This window comes from Peromyscus californicus, unplaced genomic scaffold (genome assembly GCF_007827085.1).
Source record: "Peromyscus californicus insignis strain IS unplaced genomic scaffold, ASM782708v3 Scaffold_7__1_contigs__length_154581171, whole genome shotgun sequence".
In the NCBI taxonomy this organism is placed as follows: Eukaryota; Metazoa; Chordata; class Mammalia; order Rodentia; family Cricetidae; genus Peromyscus; species Peromyscus californicus.
The window spans coordinates 70,261,777-70,280,575 of record NW_026294595.1 but is presented as its reverse complement, the minus strand read 5'-3'; the positions used below and the strand labels follow the sequence as shown (position 1 = coordinate 70,280,575).

General features: G+C 42.0%; 1 protein-coding gene across 4 annotated transcripts in view; it reads left to right on the top strand.

The window, feature by feature from the left end:
• The first annotated feature begins 127 nt into the window (after positions 1 to 127).
• Ttc17 (tetratricopeptide repeat domain 17) overlaps positions 128 to 18,799 on the top strand; it is a 110,750-nt gene continuing 92,078 nt past the window's right edge. For 2 of the 4 annotated variants that reach the window (XM_052725189.1, XM_052725193.1), the window contains exons 1-2: positions 129 to 313; positions 18,049 to 18,138. In XM_052725189.1, coding sequence (XP_052581149.1) covers positions 155 to 313; positions 18,049 to 18,138 — 249 coding nt within the window. In that variant the 5' untranslated portion in view covers positions 129 to 154. Of the gene's footprint in view, positions 314 to 18,048; positions 18,139 to 18,799 lie in introns of all 4 variants that reach the window. The other 2 variants (XM_052725191.1, XM_052725190.1) reach the window with 2 other exon arrangements.

The window sequence follows — 18,799 nt, the reverse complement described above, 5'->3', positions numbered from 1 at the left end:
CTGAGGTGTAGCAGTAGCGGCTGCCCCCAAGCAATGCTGAAGGGACTAATGAGCGGGCTCCTCCTCCTGCTCCAAAGGCGACCTCCCCAAGATGGCGGACGGCAAGGAGTAACTTCCGCTTCCGGTGTGAGCCGCCCGGCTGGGGGGGGGCAAGATGGCGGCGGCAATAGGGGTCCGCGGCCGGTTCGAGCTGCCGCCTTGCTCCGGGCCAGGATGGCTTCTCAGCCTTTACGCTTTGCTGAGCGTGGTGGCTCGAGGGGCCTTGGCCACTACGCACTGGGTCGTCACGGAGGACGGGAAGATCCAACAGCAGGTAGCGGCCAGGGTGCCTCCTCTCTGTCCGCGCCCCGTGAGGGGGGTCCCCGAGCCGGGCCCCTGTGTGGCTCCGCACGGCACCGCCCCCAGCCTGCCTCCCTGTGGTCCTGGCCGGCGGGTTGTGGCTTCCAGCGCTCAGACTTGGCGCCGCCCCCTCCCCTCAGGTCTCCTTGCCCTGGCTCCGCCGTGGGAAACTTCTCAGCCTTCCACCGTGGGGCCGCGCGCCATCCCGGAACCGACCCCGGGAAACCTAGACTTGAGCTCAGGGTTTAGGAAGCACATATTCATCATTAGTTCTGCCTTTGGAGCCTGTGGGCCGGGTCCCGCGCGCCACCACCTCTTCCCGAGGAAGTAGAAAGCAGGTGGCAGTGCCGGGGAGTGCGCGAGTCCCAGGCCGGTGACAACCAGGGTAGCTTTAGTGAATGGATCACTTATGCGACTCCTCCAGTCTTCTCTCCCACATGGTGGGATTTGTTTCAGGATATGGTGGTTTTAGGCTGTGCCGTTAGCCAGGTCATCAGGGGCTCATTAAAGACAACCCATTCTTGCTCCTTACGAAGGAATGCCAGAAGATGCCTCTGGTGGCGTTGTCTGCATCATTCAGCTCTTAGGTGCCCTCATTTCCCCGTGCATTTTGCATTGCTTTTTTACCTAGTTCCTGTAACCCAGCCCGGCACGTAGCATATACAGTTTACTAGATTATTGTATGCTTGAACTGATTTCTCAGAGGACAGACCGCTTTTCTTATGTAACTTTCTGATGCCTGCATTTGCGTTTATGCTGCTGATGCTTAGAGTACGTGCGCGCGCGAGGGCGCGCGCTCCACCACAGAATCTTGTAAACTTAATGACTTTCAGTGCTTAACAGCAATCGGTAAATGTCCAGCAGACATTTAAAAAGTGAAGTGTGTACTCCATGCAATCGAAGCATACTAACTCTAATATTTTAACCAAAGTCGCGTGAAATTACTGATCGTTTGGGTTAACTGTAGGAACCACTAAATCTAAACAAATATAATTAAAAATAGTCAGCTCCTGTCTTTTCATTATACTATTTACTCGCGTGTATTTATAGCTGACTCCCATTTTAAAAGGTTTCTTTTTCAAGAATATTAAGGTCCAGCTTAATTTTCATTAAGCTCCGGCTGAGGCTTCTCAGAAACCCTAGAAAATACAGTAGGGCTGTCTTTTGAACATAAGGTAAGAAATCTTGTGTCCATTCTCGTTGTTTTCATCTTTTGTTTGCTGTTGGTGGTTTTCCCTGATGCCCTCCTGAAAGGAGACATTGAATTAAGTCATTTATACTGCAATTTGGGGAGCCCTTCCCCTATTGGTTCTTTTGCTATATATTGTTTCTGGCCACAGCTATTTATACTCTGACATTGACTTCTCCTTCTAATTTTGGTGTCCTGCCATTCTACTGAGAAAGTAGCCCATCTGAAAAGTGAAGGCTAATTGATGGAGATGGATTGTTTATATGCTGAATATTGCAATGGAAAAGTCAAATGATATTTGGTTTTGTTCTTTAACAAATGCCGTCTTTTGCGCATTGGATCTATGCTTTAGAAGGGAAAATAAGGGTTTTAGTAACTTGCCTCAGAGTAGGGCCAAATCTTCGGACTCTCTGCCAAGTCATCCCTTCAGTAAGTAGTTAGGCTTAAAGTTAAGAAAGCAAGTCTTTTTCATTTGTGTCTTTTTTAATGACCCCTTTCACTGACTTTTCCAATTCTTCTCTGCACATTAACAGTTGCAGCATTGAGTTCTGGCAGCCATGAAATTTTATTCTATAAGAAACAAAGTTGCACACAACAGTGTAACAGCTGGAGGGTAGTGATAGGGAAGATGGAGTTAATCTAAGGGAAAATCAGTACAAATAAAGTAGGAATTGGATATAGTGGGCAGCTTTTGTGTTGGGCTCCAGTAACTGCCTAACTCTTGTGCCCTTTCCTGGCAATAAACTGAATTCAGGCAAAATCTAATAAATATAGTTTAGATTGCAGTCAGTGGTCACATTGGGTATATCTTAGTATGAAGGTTTGGGGATATTATAGTTCTGTTTGTAAATTCAGAAGCATAGTTAGGATCCAGTATATATACTGTATCCTCAGTGACATATCTAATTCTTGGTTCTTGATTCTGTTACTCAGCCGAGAACAGAAGTGTGGTTTCAGTTTTAAAATGACCTACTATCAAGAAGAAGCCATGGGCAAACTGAAGTAGAAAAATCTTAGAAAATTAGAGTGGCAAATGCCTCTCTGATTATTTGAATTATAATATTTAAACTTTTTCAAATTTTATATAAGTCATTACTTTTCCACAGCACAGTCATTTTTCCCCAGCAAATGTGGAGGTGTTTATATGAATTAAAAATCAGAATTGGAGCCAACTGTGGTGGCACACAACTTTAATCCCAGCAATAGGGAGGCAAGAGGCAGGTGAATCTCTTGAGTTTGAAGCCAGCCTGATTTACTTATTTAGCAAGTCCCAGGCCAGCCAGAGCTATTTAATGAGATCCTGTCTCTCAGAAAAAAAAAAAAAAAAATCAGGCTTGCCCGAAGTGTACATTTAATTAGGGACATTTCCATTATTGTACTTAGTTTTAAGTACAGCATGGAGTCTTTACCAGGAGAAGTGCATATTCATTGAATTTTTATATTTCAGCCTTGGCAGACCCTAAAGATAGATAGCCACTAGTTCTACACTGCAGGCTTGTGAATATGCAAGTGTGGAAACTCACTGTCCATGGGTGGGTTGAATTGGGGCTTCAGTCAGACAGATCTACATTCTTGCAGGCAGCCTTTTTACAATAAAAGCTGGGGTTGCTGCTGGCAACAGCACGTGTCCAGTGAATGCCATGGAAAATCAGAGTGCTTCTTTCCATGATCCCTGCCTCAGCTGAGAAGCATCCCTTCTTACCACTGAATTTCGCAGGAACGTCTTCTAGGGAGTGTTCCATTTGCTGTGTTTCTTTCCACCACAGACAGACAAAGGTTAAGAAAAAGGCTGCCCATAATTGTGAGCTTTTTCTCCACTTTGGGTTCTGGGATACCTCTTAGCATTCATTGCCCCCTTCACCTGGAAATCAGAAAGACCATCTGTCTTCATCGGCTTTCCTGCTGCTCTGACAAAATACCCCAACAAAAATACTTAAGGGAGAAAAGGTCTATTTAGCTCACCACTCCAAGTTACAATCCATTATGGGAAGGTGGGGAGATGTCAGGGTAGCAGGAACTTAAGGCAACCAGTTAGAAGCAGCTACTCACAATACAGCCATAGAGAGCAGTGAGTTAGCACATATATGCCTGTGCTCAGCTCACTTTCTCCACTTTTTACAGTCTAGGCCTCAAACCCAGGGAACAGTGCTACCCACAGAGGATGCTCTTCCCTTCTCAATTAACAAAACCAAGACAATTCCTTGAGACATGCCCACTGGCTGATTTAATCTAGACCATCCCTCATTGAGACGCCCAGTGGTTCTAGATTACGTCAGATTGGCAAAATTTATCATCCCACCTTTTATCTCACTTTATTTAAGCAAGACTCCTTAACTTGGGCTCATTTTGTGAACTAGATGAGTGCGTGCTATTAGCCAGTTATTGTGAGGATCTACTGTGTAATTAAGCCAAAATAAATAAATAAATAGATAGATAAATAGATAAATAACTTGCATCATCCTTAGGTGTTGAAATGGGGCTTCATAGTTAGTGGTACACATCTATAATCCCAGCACTGGGATATGGAGGCAGGAGGGTCGGTAGTTGGTTATCCTTGACTATATAGCAAGGTTATGACTGGCCTGGACTACGTGAGACCCTGTCTCCAACACAAACTTGTGCTCGAGACACACACATGGAAGGAAGGTAGCATGCTTCAGTTAGAGCATGTAGGCAGCTTCTTCATAATCATAGCTGGGACTGTTGCTGGTTGATTTTGTGAAGAATAATCTTCTAGACAATATTTTCAAGTATTTTTTATTTTTTAATTAAAATATAATCACATCACTTTCCCTTTCCTTCTTCCAACCCTTCCCATATAACCCTCTGCTCTCTTTGAAATTCACGGCCCCTACTTCTTTAATTGTAGTTAAATACTTGTGTTGTTTAATTTTGATGTTCTTAACTTAACCGATAATGTGGCAGCTTTTCCTTTCCCTCCCTTTCTCTCTTCCTTCCTTTTTCTTGTTCTTTGTTTGTTGAGACAAAGTCTCATATAGCCTAGGTTTGCCTCAAAGTTACTATGTAACAGAGGTTTGCCTTGAACCATTTGATAATTCTGTTACCATCTTTGAAGTGTTGATTACAGAAATACCCAGCGGGCCCAGGTTTTTGTGGGTTTTGTTGTTGTTCTTGTTTTCTTTTTTTCCCAAAGTACCTGGTAATTCACTTGCAGGGAAGGTTAAATAAATTTTGAGATTAGCCTTTGACCCTCAACACTCACTCGTATCCTATTTCTTTAGTTTTTGTTTTGTTTTTAATTTGTCTGTTTTAGCCTGTATCTCAGGCTAACTTCAGACCTGCCACGTAGGATGACTTTGAACTTCGTAATCCTGAGGTTACAGGTGTGTACCTCTATGCCTGGCTCATTTCATATCAGATGAACTCTTGAATGTTGCAGCTGTTAGTGTGTAGGCTTGTTCAATTAAGAATTCTCTCTCTCTTCAGCAGTGGAAGTCTCGGCTTTCAGGAAGCATCACTGCTGTTACCACTGTCTCCGCATTGTAGCATTTATTTCCTTGACCACATCTCCTTCTCCTCTAAAGTTAGAACCATCAAGTTTCAATGTAGGGGTAGAAAGTATTTTCTGTGGGGAAAGGATTCTTAAAGAATACGTGTTACAGTGCTGGAAAGATAGCTCAGCAATTAAGAGCACTGACTGCCCTTCCAGAGAATCTGGGTTCAATTCCCAGCACCCACATGGCAGCTCACAACTGTCTGTAACTCCAAGATCTAACACCCTCACACAGACATACAGGCAGGCAAAACACTAATGCACATAAAATAAAAATTAATAAATTATTTAAATTTTAAAAAATGCATGTTACAACTTAGTAACCTTTTCATACATCTAATGAGTAGCATTTAGTAGTGACAACAATTATAAGTGTATTAATCTACAGTAGGGTGCATTTTGTGCTATTTGAAGTCCATGTTTTTCTTCGTATCACTCCAGTAAGTAGAAAGAAACATAAGAGCAAATGTGGAAGTCAAGAAGGCTTATCCAGTCCATTTTCTTCCAGTTTAGATTATTTCAGCCAAGTATTTCATAGTAAATTTAGGATAGGTGACAATGGGGGTGGCACTCAAGTAAGTGTGAGTTTATTTGGTGATTGTGTGATCATTTGCCTTGGTCAGGCAGATGTCTAGGGAGTGCAGATGCTTTTCATTGCTCGTGCTGCTGATGCATAAAAGCTTATCCCTTTGGCAAAGCATACTTGCTAAGTCACTTTCAGCAACTCTTGCCCAAAGAAGAGATATACCTCATGGAGTTGACAGAGGCCAAAGTCCCCATGGCACTGCTCTTCAATAGGTTAGAAGTGGATGGGCTATTGGATTTTGGTCTGATGGTAAGTAATTTGGCAGGTTTGAGAGGAGCTTCACATGCACAATGACTCAGCTCAGTTTCAGTGCTTTTAAGAAAGGAGACTGCCTGGTTATAGTGTACCCAGGATATGACCCAAATTCTTCCATAACTTCTAACCTAACCCTTCCTTCTCTCTAGCCTTTAGCTAATCATCCTTGAGTACCTAACCCTCACTCTAGCATCACACACACACACACACACACACACACACACACACACACACACACAGACACACACACACACACTTTGCTCTGTTTGTTATCAGCATCCTGGGTATGTTGTATTCTCCCTTGCTTCTGTTTTTTGCACATGTTCCTCCCAGGTACCCTCATCTGACTAACTCCACAACGTGTGTGTCATTTTCTTTCTTTGTGTTTTCATAGCATACTGAATTTTTTTCTGAAAGCATTTACTGTCCCATGCTCTGTCCATTTACTTATGTCAATGCCCTCTGGACCACTGACTGCATTGGTCCAAAGAGGGTCTGGATACATCCACCTCTACAACTCCAGCATCTCCCACACTGTCAAAGCACGCAGGTGACAACATATAATTAACTGTTGATTGGCATCATGATGCAAGCAAGTGTGATGAGTGGATTCTGCCTCTTAGACATTTACAATTGCCTTTATGAAGCCAGTGTTCTCTAGTTTGATCATCATCTGAAGAAAGCTTGTAGGAAGTCTCAGACTTGTGAAATATTTTGAAAGATCCAAGTAACCCATCAATCAATCAGCCCTTCAACTCTCAGAAGGGGTGTGGGCTAGATGAGAAGGGCTGTAATCTCAGGGACCACTCTTGCCTGTCTGCTACTGATCAGGTTATGCTCTGCAAGGGATAGCATCCTCTCTTCTACTGGTGTTATACACAGAAGATCAGCTTTATTGCCCGACATGTAAATCTATAGAGAAGCAATGAGAAAAATGATGAGTAAGAGAAGTAAAAGAGAAGAATGAGAAAGCAGGTGGTGTAGACAAAGGGTGGCAGCTACCTTGCTGAGCAGGGGTTACAATCAGCTGTGTGCCCAGCAGCTGTTGTAGTTTGGAAGCAACCCTGCTGGAAGCAAACAGAAGGCGTACTGGCAGTGAGGGATTGGAGGGCTTGCCAACAGGCCAAGTCAAAAATTAGCACAGCTTTGCACTCCAGTATGTGGAGAGCAGTACCTGGGTCTCAGTTACACTCTCTAATGGCAAAAGTTAAAACAACAGAAGCTCCTGGGTGTACTGCTATGGCAGATAACTCAAGAGTCACGTGTGTACTCCTCCCGTTCTTCCAAAGCCAATCCAGTCAGCCCTTTATCCCTACAGCTCTCATATGGACACCCAGGGCTTCCCTCATCGCTAAACTCAGTTCTCAGTAACCTCAACAATCTTCACCTCTTAGCTACCTAGTGGCAGCCTCCTACCTTACTGAACTATTTACTTTCACAACTGCCAAGACCCAGACTGTTTTTCTTCTGAGCCCCTGGCCATGACTTTTCATTCTTTTCCGCTGGATCCCTCTTTCCTTGATGACTGTTACCGGCTGGTGTGCTGCCTTGCTCCTTGACCTGATGGTCTCATGCAGTCTCCTGCCATAAAATTTGACCTCCCGAGAACTTCCAAATCTCATCTGAGCTCCATGTCTCCTGGGCATCTCCACTCAGAATGCCATCACATGTACACATGCCATAAACCCAACCCCACCCCAAACTTCTTCCATTCACCAAATTACTGAGACCCCAAATACTGGTGTTTTCTTGACACTCTTATTCTCTATTCCATACCTGGCCCAAAAATAAGCATCATTTTTACTTCCAAAGTTCTTCCCAATTCAGCCATGTGTTTCCACTTCACTTCTGTAGCCCTAGTCCAGACTAACTCTGCCTCAAGCTTGCTCTGATGCCAGATTTTAACTGGTCTTCTGACTCCAATTATGTCCTAGATGGTCCCTTCTCCCCAGAATCACTGAAAATGTTTTATTTTGTTTTGTTTTTTTAAACACATGTGTCCGTATCACTCATTCTCAGATAGGAAGGAAGCAGAGAACATGAGAACCATGGTTTCCCATCACACATGAAGATGAATATCTAGGTTCTGCTATAGCTTACAAGGCCTGAAAGACCTGAGACCTGGCCACCTCTCCAGCCTCAGATCCCACTGTCCGTCTTAGGTGATGTGCTGTGTTTCAGCCTTCAAAGCTGAAATAGCCTTTGGGGCTATTCAGACCAAGCAAATTTCTGCCTTTGGACCTCCTTCTACATATGCCATTCTACCTCAAGCTGCTTCTTCTTTCAGGTCTGTTCATATTACACCTCTTACATATGGAAAACATCATTTCTCCCAACACTATATTCTTCCTCTGCTTTATTCTTCATAGCACTCACTGCTGGCACTGTATTTTGTTTCCTGTCCATTCAAGAAGGTACCAGCAGCTTTGTCTTCTTCAATGACGTAACCTCAGAACTGAAAACAGTGCCTGGCACATGGCATACACTCAGGAAATTCTGAGTAAGTGAAAAAAGTGTGTGTTTGCATACATTATTTTTACCCGCAGTGTTACATGTGTCAACATACTCGCAGGCCACCATCACTACCGTGGTCTAGAGCAAGGACAGTGTGTTAACTTGAGGGTGACAAAAGGGCTCGTTGATTCTGTTACAAATAAAAAGCTTGGACAAGCCAAGTCCTCTCTAAGAGCATAGTGTCTCTGAACAAGAGTTGTAAGATGTTCCCTAGCCACATCAAATTGAGTGTTCTTCCTCAAAGTTCCTTGTATTTGGAAATATTTTTATGAATTTCTCTTTTAAGCATACAATTGGGAACATTTTGTCTGGTGACTAACTTGCCACCTTAAAACCACAATAAAGTAAAAAGCTTCCTTCTTGGTTAAGACTTGATAGTAATCAGTTGTATAAATATTCTATAATGTATTTCTCCAGTGCTTTGGCAGGCATTTCGATTCTGCAGGTTTTTTACTGTCAGACAATGCTGTGGCAAGTGAGTGTGTATCTTTGTATCCTGTCTATGAGTGTTTGTAAGATGAATTCTTAGAAATGGAGTTAGCTGGTTCAAAGAATGTATTACACTAGTTTTCCTAGGTATTGGCGAATTATCGTGCTAAAGGATTATGTCGGTATTTGAAACTGCCCACCAGTAGTTGGGATGTGTAAACCTTTGTTCATAATCTCACTTCAACAAGATCATGCATTGCCCTTAGGTAAACAGCACTGTGGCCGTCAGTAGGAGTGACAGGCAAAAAGCAGCCTCCAGTTTCATTTTCATGTCTTCCTAGAAAAATTAAACTTTATCACTCATGCGTATTTCATACTTGTTGTATTGCAGCAAAAGAAATACGTCATGTTGATTTCATCCCCTATGCAGTGGGTTAGTAATGAGGTTGAACTACATCCAGTTGCCTCTTTTTAGGGCAATGATTTCCGTCATAAACTAGCAAAGTCATCCCCAGGCCATTGAGTTTCCTGTCACCTCAGTAACAGTGTGGCCCAGTGTCTCGCACTGATTGTAGTGTGTTTTCTAGGATTTGAGTAACCCAGTTATCACACTAAGAATTTTAAAGCTAAACCTTGTATTAATTATATCTAGGCTTAGTGAGTACTTACATTATTTTCTATTGCTGCTGTTTGAGAAAGAGGAGGAGGAGACTACAAATTTAATGGTCTAAAACAACCTAAATCTATTGCCCTCCAGTTAATAAGACTAGAAATCCAAACTGGGACTCACAAGCATAGTCCAGAGGACAGCATCACTGAGCACCTTCCTGGAGGCTCTGGGCAAGGCCCACCTTTTCCAATGCCTGGTGGCTGCCAACATTCCTTGCTCTTGGGCCACTTTTATTGCATCTTCAAAATCAGCAGCAGTGTACCCTATGACCTCACTTTCTTTCTCTCTCTGTCTCTGCAGCCTACCTCTTGTGTGTGTCTGTACACTCTCCTCCTTCTATATAATTACACTGTGTTATACACACCTGATATCCAAGCTGTGTTCTCTGTCCTAATTAAGACAGTCTGATTAGTAACAGTTCAGCTGGTTGATATCTTCATTCTCATTTGCCATATAGCATAATATTTTCGAAAGATTAGGGATCTGAGCATGGGAATCTTGGTTGGGCCATTATTCTGCCTGCTACTATATGCTCAGTACTTATTTGCTGCCTGAATTAAAGCCACAGCTGAGTTATATATAAAACTGCTATCTATAATATAAACAGCAGTTGGGAGAGAGAGAGGCCGGAAAATCAGGGGCTCTCACATTCAACCTCAGCTACATAGGAGTTTGAGGCCAGCCTGTCTCAAAGGGGAAAAAATAGTAACAGAATCAGCTACATTGTTTTCATATGTGTTTACAAGAGCTTCTTGACAGATACATAGGAGAAACAATGCACGACTCTTGTCATCTCATCCAACATTTTATTTCCTTTCCTTGTAAAGTTACAAATCGTCTAGCTGAAAGTATATTGTTTATATGTTTTCCATGTTGCAGAAATTCTAAAATAGAGTTTAAGAGTTATTTGTTGCTTATGTTGGAAATGTTAATTATCTTGCTTATCAGGAAGACATTAAATGTTTGACGAATGTTTTCGCAGATTGGCTGAAACATTGTGAACATTTAAATCTAGGTAATAGCTATATGATACACTTCACATGTCTGAATTATGCAAGATTAGGCATGTTTGCAACCATTGTAACACAAATCTTAAAAGGTCTTATTAATAAAAAACTTGGGGCCAGGTATTGGGGTGAACGCTGAATGATCAGAGAAACAGAACAAGCCACATCCATCCTCACCTTGCCAATTCCTCAGCTCATCCTGTTTCCTCATTCTGAAAGCCTCTGATTCTCAGCTAAAATGCTGTTAAAAGCTAAAAGCTTAAAAAGGCTCTAGTTCCTGGTCCTCACGCCTTATATACCTTTCTGCTTCCTGCCATCACTTCCTGGAATTAAAGATGTATGTCACCATGCCTGGCTGTTTCCAATGTGGCTTTGAACTCAGAGATCCAGATGGATCTCTGCCTCCGGAGTGCTAGGATTAAAGGCATGTGCTACCACAGCCTAAACCTATGTTGAATATAGTGGCTGTTCTGTTCTCTGACCCCCAGATAAGTTTATTGGGGTGCGCAATATATCAACTACAAACCATGGTTTCTAGAAACTGCAATAACAAGAAAATAAAATCCAGTTGAGGGTAAACTTCAGAGGATAGTGGCCACAAAATTCATGTGATGGTCAAGGATTCAGTACTTTTGGTTAAGTTTGGTTTTAATTTGATGGTTTGATAATTCTTCAAACTGAGACTAGTTTTAACTTTCACATTAAATTATTGTACAAGTCCTCTGGCAGCAAAAATTGCAGCAAATCAGTTATCTTTTTTCTTTTCTTCTTTTGGTTTTTTTGGTCTTTCAAGCTTGGATTTCTCTATGTAACAGCTCTGGCTGTCCTGGAACTCACTTTGTAGACCAAGCTGGCCTCAAACTCACAAAGATTTGCCTGCCTCTGCCTCCCAACTGCTGGGATGAAAGGCGTGCATCACCTCCTCCTGGCAAAGCAGCTATCTTAACAAAGTGTGTCTCAAAGGCTAGGAAGACAACTCCATCCATAAAATGCTTGCTGCACAAGCATGAGGCCCCAAGTGTGATCCCCAACACCCATGTAAAAAGTCAGGCGTAGTGGTGTGAACTTGTAATCCCAGAGTTGGGAGAATGGAGACAGGAGAAACACTGGAGCTGGCCAGCCAGCCTAGCCTAATCAGCAAGTCCCCTGTCCTTAAGATAGTCTGTCTCACAAAAAAAAAGTAGATGGCTGTCTTGAGGCTTCCCATGTGTACTTGCATGCGCGCACGCACGCGTGTACACACACACACACACACACACACACAAACACACACACACACACACATGCAAGTTTTGACAGTTGTAGCCAGGAGTCTATGAAGACCCTCTTTTTTTTTTTTTTTTTTTTTTTTTTGGTTTTTCGAGACAGGGTTTCTCTGTGTAGCTTTGCGCCTTTCCTGGATCTCGCGCTGTAGACCAGGCTGGCCTCAAACTCACAGAGATCCGCCTGCCTCTGCCTCCCGAGTGCTGGGATTAAAGGCGTGCGCCACCACCGCCCGGCGAAGAAGACCCTCTTATGAAGTAAAGATGGACTGATATTTTGAACTTCAGTTCTCCAAACCTGAAGTGGAAGTCCATGATGGCTTGAAGGAATAATTGAATGGAGAGTATTGACAACATACCTTCTTCCTCTCAGCTCATCCCTTTAAAACTAATCCTGAGTACCATGGTATGGCCACAACTAGAGTCACAGGTACAAAGTTCCTTGGCCAGTTCTTTGACAATAGCAATAAATTAGACTTCAGATAAGGTGTGGAGAGAAAGGTAAGGGCCAGAAGACACTAGCTGGTGCATTTTTAGAGTTCTCCTTGGATTCACATCTGTGACAAGAGCTGTCTTGATGAATACCTAAGAGAAAGCTCCCAGACCACTCTTCAGACCAGAACTTTTACTTGTTACAGTTTGTTTAAAATTAAATAAAACAAAATTGTTTCCTAGTACCTTCAAGTTTGATGTGTACAAAGCTAACGTACTTATAGGTAGAAAATTTCCAAGACCAGCCTGGTCTACAAAGTGAATTCCAGGACAGTCAGGAATGTTACACAGAGAAACCCTGTCTTGAAAAAAGACAATAATAATAATAATAATAGGTAGAAATTTTCATTATAAATAAGCAGTATGCACTCACTGTTGAAAAGACAGGAAGCACAAGATAGTCACCTAGAGCCCCACAAACTAGAAGCATGCTTTTAAAATATTGTATAGAAACTATCAAATTTAGAGTGAGGCAGGAGAAATATTTTTAAGTATAAAAGAAAGGTCAGTATAAAGCCCACAGAGATTGAGATTAAAATGTTTTCAGTTATTCCTGTGTTCCTAAAGGCTTATGGAAACTAATTGTTGGTAGGAATTGAAATTGATTCAACTATTTTGGAGAAAATTAACCAAAAACATAAAGTGCATCCCCTCTGACTTAGACATTCTCTTCAAAGGGAAGAACATATCTAGACTGCTGTCCCAAGAGCACGTGTAGAAGGATGCTCACCACAGTGGTTTGTTTTGTTTTTAAGGAAAATAATGAGTAACCTAAATTTTAGTAAGAAAGTGGGGCTTTGTTAACCCTGAGCTAGGTGTGGTGGCACACAGCTTTAATCCCACTACTTTGAGAGGCTGAGGTGGGAAGATCTAGAGTTCAAAGCTAGTCTAGTCACACAGTGACAACCTGTCTCAAAACAAAATATTACCCACTAAAATTAAGGTCAAATTAGGGATACAGCTCTGTTGGTAGAATGCTTGTGTCCCCCTCGCAACACTGCCTAACTGGGTGTCATAACCCACCCCTGTAATTCCAGCACTTGGGAGGTGGGCCAGAATTTCAAGGCCATCCTCAGCTTAACAGAGACCAACCTGGGCTACATGAGATTGTGTCAAAAATAAATTGCCAGGCAGTGGTGGCACACGCCTTTAATGTCAGCACCAGGGAGGCAGAGGCAGGTGGATCTCTGAGTTTGGGGCCAGCCTGGTCTAGAAAGGACCACAGTGAAGCCCTGTCTCAAAAACAAAACAAAAAACAATAAATCAGGGTTTGGGAAGATGTCTTTGTAAGTAAAGTGCTTTCCCTTCAGTCCTGGAGACCTGAGTTCCACACTATAGAACCCAGAGAAAAGAGTCTGAGTGCAGTAGCACATGAGTATAATCCCAACACTGGGAAAGCAAAAATAGGAATCTTGCTGGCCAGCCCATCTAGATGAATTACTGAGAGACTGTCTCAAAAATTAAGGTGGAGAACAGTCTAGTAGGGCACCTGACATGGAACCTCTGGCCTTTGTGCATGTGTGAACACACACACACACACACACACACACACACACACACACACACACACACACATACACACACACAAATAAATAAATAAATAAATAAATAAATAATGGGGTGATAGCTTGGTCAGAAAAGTGCTTGCTGTTCAAGTATGAGGCCCTAAACTCAGTCCCCACCACCCACATAAAAAGCCAGTACTAGCACATGCTTGGAATCCCAAATGTAGAAATAGGAGGATCCCTGGAGCTGGTTGGCTAGCCAGGCTAGCCTAATTTACAAGTCCCAAGTTCCAGTAAGAGACCCTGTCTTACAAAACAAGGTGGCTATTGCATGAAGAGTTATAGATGAAGTCGACCTGAAGTTGACCCCTGGTCTTCACATGCACATATACACAAGTACACATACCTGCATACACACATAATAAGGAGGTAAGATTAATAATGATCCAGTTGTATTTGCCGGGAAAGACATGCAATAAAATGGACAGAGGAATGGGTAGGGGAAGGACTCAATACACTAGATATTATTCCCATTAAAAAAAAAATTAGCCAGGCTGTGATGGCTCACACCTTTAATCCTAGCACTCAGGGAGGCAGAGGCAGGCAGATCTCTGTGAGTTCCAGGCCAGCCTGGTCTACAGAGTGAGTTCCAGGACAACCAGAGCTACATAGAGAGACCCAGTCTCCATGCTGCTTTCATGTATTAAAATGAATACCACTGAAGAGGTTAAGACAATTACTGTGTGTGAATAAGTTGCATATGAGACTTGAGTTAATGTCACTACAGAAATGTGTCATTTCCTGCTGTAAATGACCACTGACAATTGATTGACTCACATTTGCCTTCCTAGAACATCAAATGTTTGTACCCTTAAATTACTTTGTTTAAAATGTTCACCTTTATCAAACTTGACAATGGAGCAATTTCCATCTGTTGCCGTATGGATTTACTGAATTCACCATCTTAGGGTTCTGATTGGAGATGTGGCCATTAACAATGTCTGGATTCGGGCTGGAGAGATGGCTCAGCAGTTAAGAGCACAGGCTGCTCTTCCAGATGACCCAGGTTTCAATTCCCAGCATCCACATGGTGGCTCACAGCCATCTATAACTCCAGTTCCGGATATTTGACACTCTCACACAAACATACATGCAGGGAAAACACCAATGTACATAATAAAAACAAATCATTAAAGTCTTAGTTCATTAGAGAAAGCAACAAGTGAAATCTATAAAAGTGTACTTGATAGGAGTAAAGTACCTACTGCTGGTTTATATAATTGAATACATGTACTCATATAATGTACTCTAAGGAAAATAAAGTTGAATTGCCTGGCATATTTCTTCTTCTTTGGTGAAGTGGATTGCTGCAGAACAGTGAACTGTCATCTGGAGACTTAGAGAATGCACCCTTCCAGGTCACAGAATTAAGTCCGCATAGTTACATTTCAAATGCCAGCTCCGTTTTTCCCTGCAGTATAATTGCTCTAAATATAATTCATGTCTTTTCTTAAATAGAGCAGGTGAAAATAGTTCTGCCTTTTCTTTGTGATCCAGGGCCTATGAGCATGTATTGCACTGTCAGGAAATGGAATTTGGTAGCATTTGTCACTTGATGAAAAGCCAAAGCGAACTTTGAGATCTTAGTGTGCAGTATGTTCTCTTTTGTTTGGTGGGTTGGTTGGTCAGATGGTTTCATTTTTTTCTTTGAGACAGTCTGTAGACGAATTTCTAAACAGTCTTATTAAATAAGAAACACAGAGCCAAATACAGAGGTGCAAGCCGCAGAGATCAGAGCATTAGCCGCCAACTAACCTTAGCTCACCACCTCGTCATAGCTTCCCGAGAGAGCCTCTTCCCGTCTAACCTGTGTCTTTATTCCCTTCCTGTTCTGCCTTCTCTTTGGCTCTAAGCCCAGCCACATCACTTCCTAATCACTGCCTGTCTATACAGACCTCCTGGTCTCTATGGTTGATACTGGGATTAAAGGCATGTGTCACCACGCTTGGCTGTGTCCTTGAACACACAGACTCTGCCTGCCATGTGATCGAATTAAGGGCATGTGCAACTGTTTATGGCCTGACTTCTGTTTATGGCTGACTATGACCTCTGATCTCCAGGCAAACTTTATTTATTAACATACAAATAAAATATCACCACAACAGTTTCAAAATGTAGCCCAGACTGGTCTCAAACTCATAATGTTGCCTCATGCTCTTGAGTGCTGGGATTAAACTTCCTCTCTCTAATACCTCTTGGTTTTGACCCTGAGGGTCTTTAAATGCTAAAGATTATGGCATTTTCTCATTCTTTATACATTGTACAGAGAGAATATAGGAGTATATAAATTCCAAGAGTTCAATCAGTGAACCAGGCATAAAGAGTTACTGAGCACATATGGGCAGAGTGATGATATTTACAAGGCTGTCAAGCAGACACTCGTTTGTAATTTTCTGAGGAGAGGTACTCAAAAGGAGAGGTGTCTGTGCTGGCATTTGCCAAGATAATTGCCATACTATTTTAGAATTTAAAACCTTGAAATTACTGCAATAAAAATATGTGTCAGGTCATAAGTCTTCCCTTGCTAAACCTTTATTTGGCAAAGATCCATGCCATTTGCTGTCACCTTAAAAAGAGAAACCCAGCTGTCAGTAGCTACCCTTCCCGTCAGCTAATAATTTTATCCTGTGTCTCTGCTAGCTGCTACATCTTTGCTAGACCAAAAGCTTCAAGGAAATGAAACACACTCCCCTCACAATGGAATGTGAGGAAAGGCTGGTACAGCCATGTCTATGTGAACACTTCTTAATCTAAAAGTAAGATTATTCTCTATCTCTGAAATGTTAAGTCTTCATCTGTCTTTTTCTTCCTGCAAGTCCCTCAAATACCTGGTAAACAATGGGCTTGGGTGTTTGAGACAGAAGGACTGTTCCCCTACCTCCTGCCCCTCTGGGTTCTTAGTTTTCTGGAAACTCCATGAATAGCTGCTGCTTGAGGTCTAGGCAAGTTGCAAGTAAGCAGTCATTCTTTGCTTCCTATGTGAAGCTTTTTATACTCAGGCCACAGGTTGTAGCTTTTACATTTTCTCCTTTGTTCCATTCCATAGGACAGTGGCCCTCTCTATTGCTTTATTGATAAAATGAGGTATCTAATATCTGTTCAGCTAAAAATGTTGTGGTATCTTTGTATATAGGTTTGCCTCCCTGTTTAAGAATACCTTAGGTTTGTTTTGCTAATTGAAGGATCATGTTGTAATGATGAACATGTTGGTATATAAATAACCCTGAGAAAGTGAGAGCAGCCAGGTGGTGGTGGTGCACACCTTTAGTCCTAGCACTAAGGAGGCAGAGGCAGGTGGATCTTTGTGAGTTCAAGGCCAGCCTGGTCTGCAGAGTGAGTTCCAGGATAGCCAGGATTGTTTCACCCAGAAACCCTGTCTTGAAACACACACACACAAAAAAAAAAAAAAAAAGAAAAGAAAAGAAAAAAAGAAAGAAAAGAAAAGAGAAAGTAAAAACAAATCTAAGCCTGCTACCAGTACATGGGGTTCATCTTTTTTTTTTTTTAAATACGGATTTTGAGTATTCTTTTTTTTTTTAAGATTTATTTATTTATTATGTACACAGAAGAGGGCACCAGATCTCATTACAGATGGTTGTGAGCCATCATGTGGGTGCTGGGAATTGAACTCAGAACCTCTGGAAGAGCAGTCGGTGCTCTTAACCTCTAAGCCATCTCTCCAGCCCGGAGTTCATCTTCCTACATCTGCAACAGCATAGTCGCTTGATCTGTTGATCCAAGAACACACACTCTAAGTAATAAATCTACAGCTTATCTTATATCATCTTTGATTTATGACTTCTCCAAATGGCCTTACAAAATATATTTTTAATATTTTCTTTTTTTATCACTTCCAAGTCTATTCAGATATGAGATGTGCTGTCAAAACTAGGCAATCTGTATTTTTTGCTATTACAGGTATGAAGAATATTTAAAGGAAATTATTTCATTATTTATTTTCAAGTACTTCTCTTCCTTTGTTTACTCAAGGTGCTGGGAAATGAACCCTAGAACTCTGTGCAGGCTGAGCTCACTGAGCTCACCCCAGCCCCACCTCCGTGCACTCGCTGTTGAGATGCTCTGTAAACTACTGAGCATACTGAGCAACTATCATGAACTAGAATGCTGATGGGACAGCAGTTGAAATCATTAAATGGAGCTTTATTAGTCCAACTAGACGTTAATGAAATGGGAGTTTAATTTATTCATTTATTGCTTTCTTGTAGGTGGATTCACCAATGAACTTGAAGCATCCCCATGACTTAGTCATATTAATGAGACAAGAAACAACAGTTAACTACCTCAAAGAATTAGAGGTAAGGCAACTGGATATATGATGTGCAGCTGAAACTTCTGCCTCCTAGAAGCTTATGGTGTTCAAAGAAAGCTAGAGCATATCATTAAGCCCAATTCCTGTGACTTTTATAGGAATACAATTTTAGATCTTGCTTTGAGGTGGGGTCTTTCAAAACAATTACTTTGTCAAATTACTTTGTCAAAGTGTGTGTGTGTGTGTGTGTGTGTGTGTGTTTAATTAAATTTGTCCCTAGACAGTTTTTTGTTTGTTTGTTTGTTTTTGGATTTTTTTTGTCCCTAGACAGTTTTACACATGTATGTAATGCATACTGACTACTCCCACACCCCACTTCCCTGCTACTCCTGTCTACACCCATCCTCTCCATCACAGTGGTTTGAGTAATAGAGGAACAGAGTACCCTGGTGTAGTTATAAACCTAATTCTCCCCTCACTTATCCTAGAATAGGGTCTGTATCGTTGCTCCCACCCCCACCCAGTATGTGCTGGAGGGCTCTCTGGAGCAGAGGACAGTGCTCTCCGGTATGGTCTGAGAAGAGTTTGAGTGAAGTAAGAAAAAGAAGAAAGGAGCTGGACATGGTTGCTCACATCTGCAATCCCAGCATTCCAGAGGCAAAGAAGCAAATGGATCTCTGACTTGGAAGTTAGCCTAATCTATATAG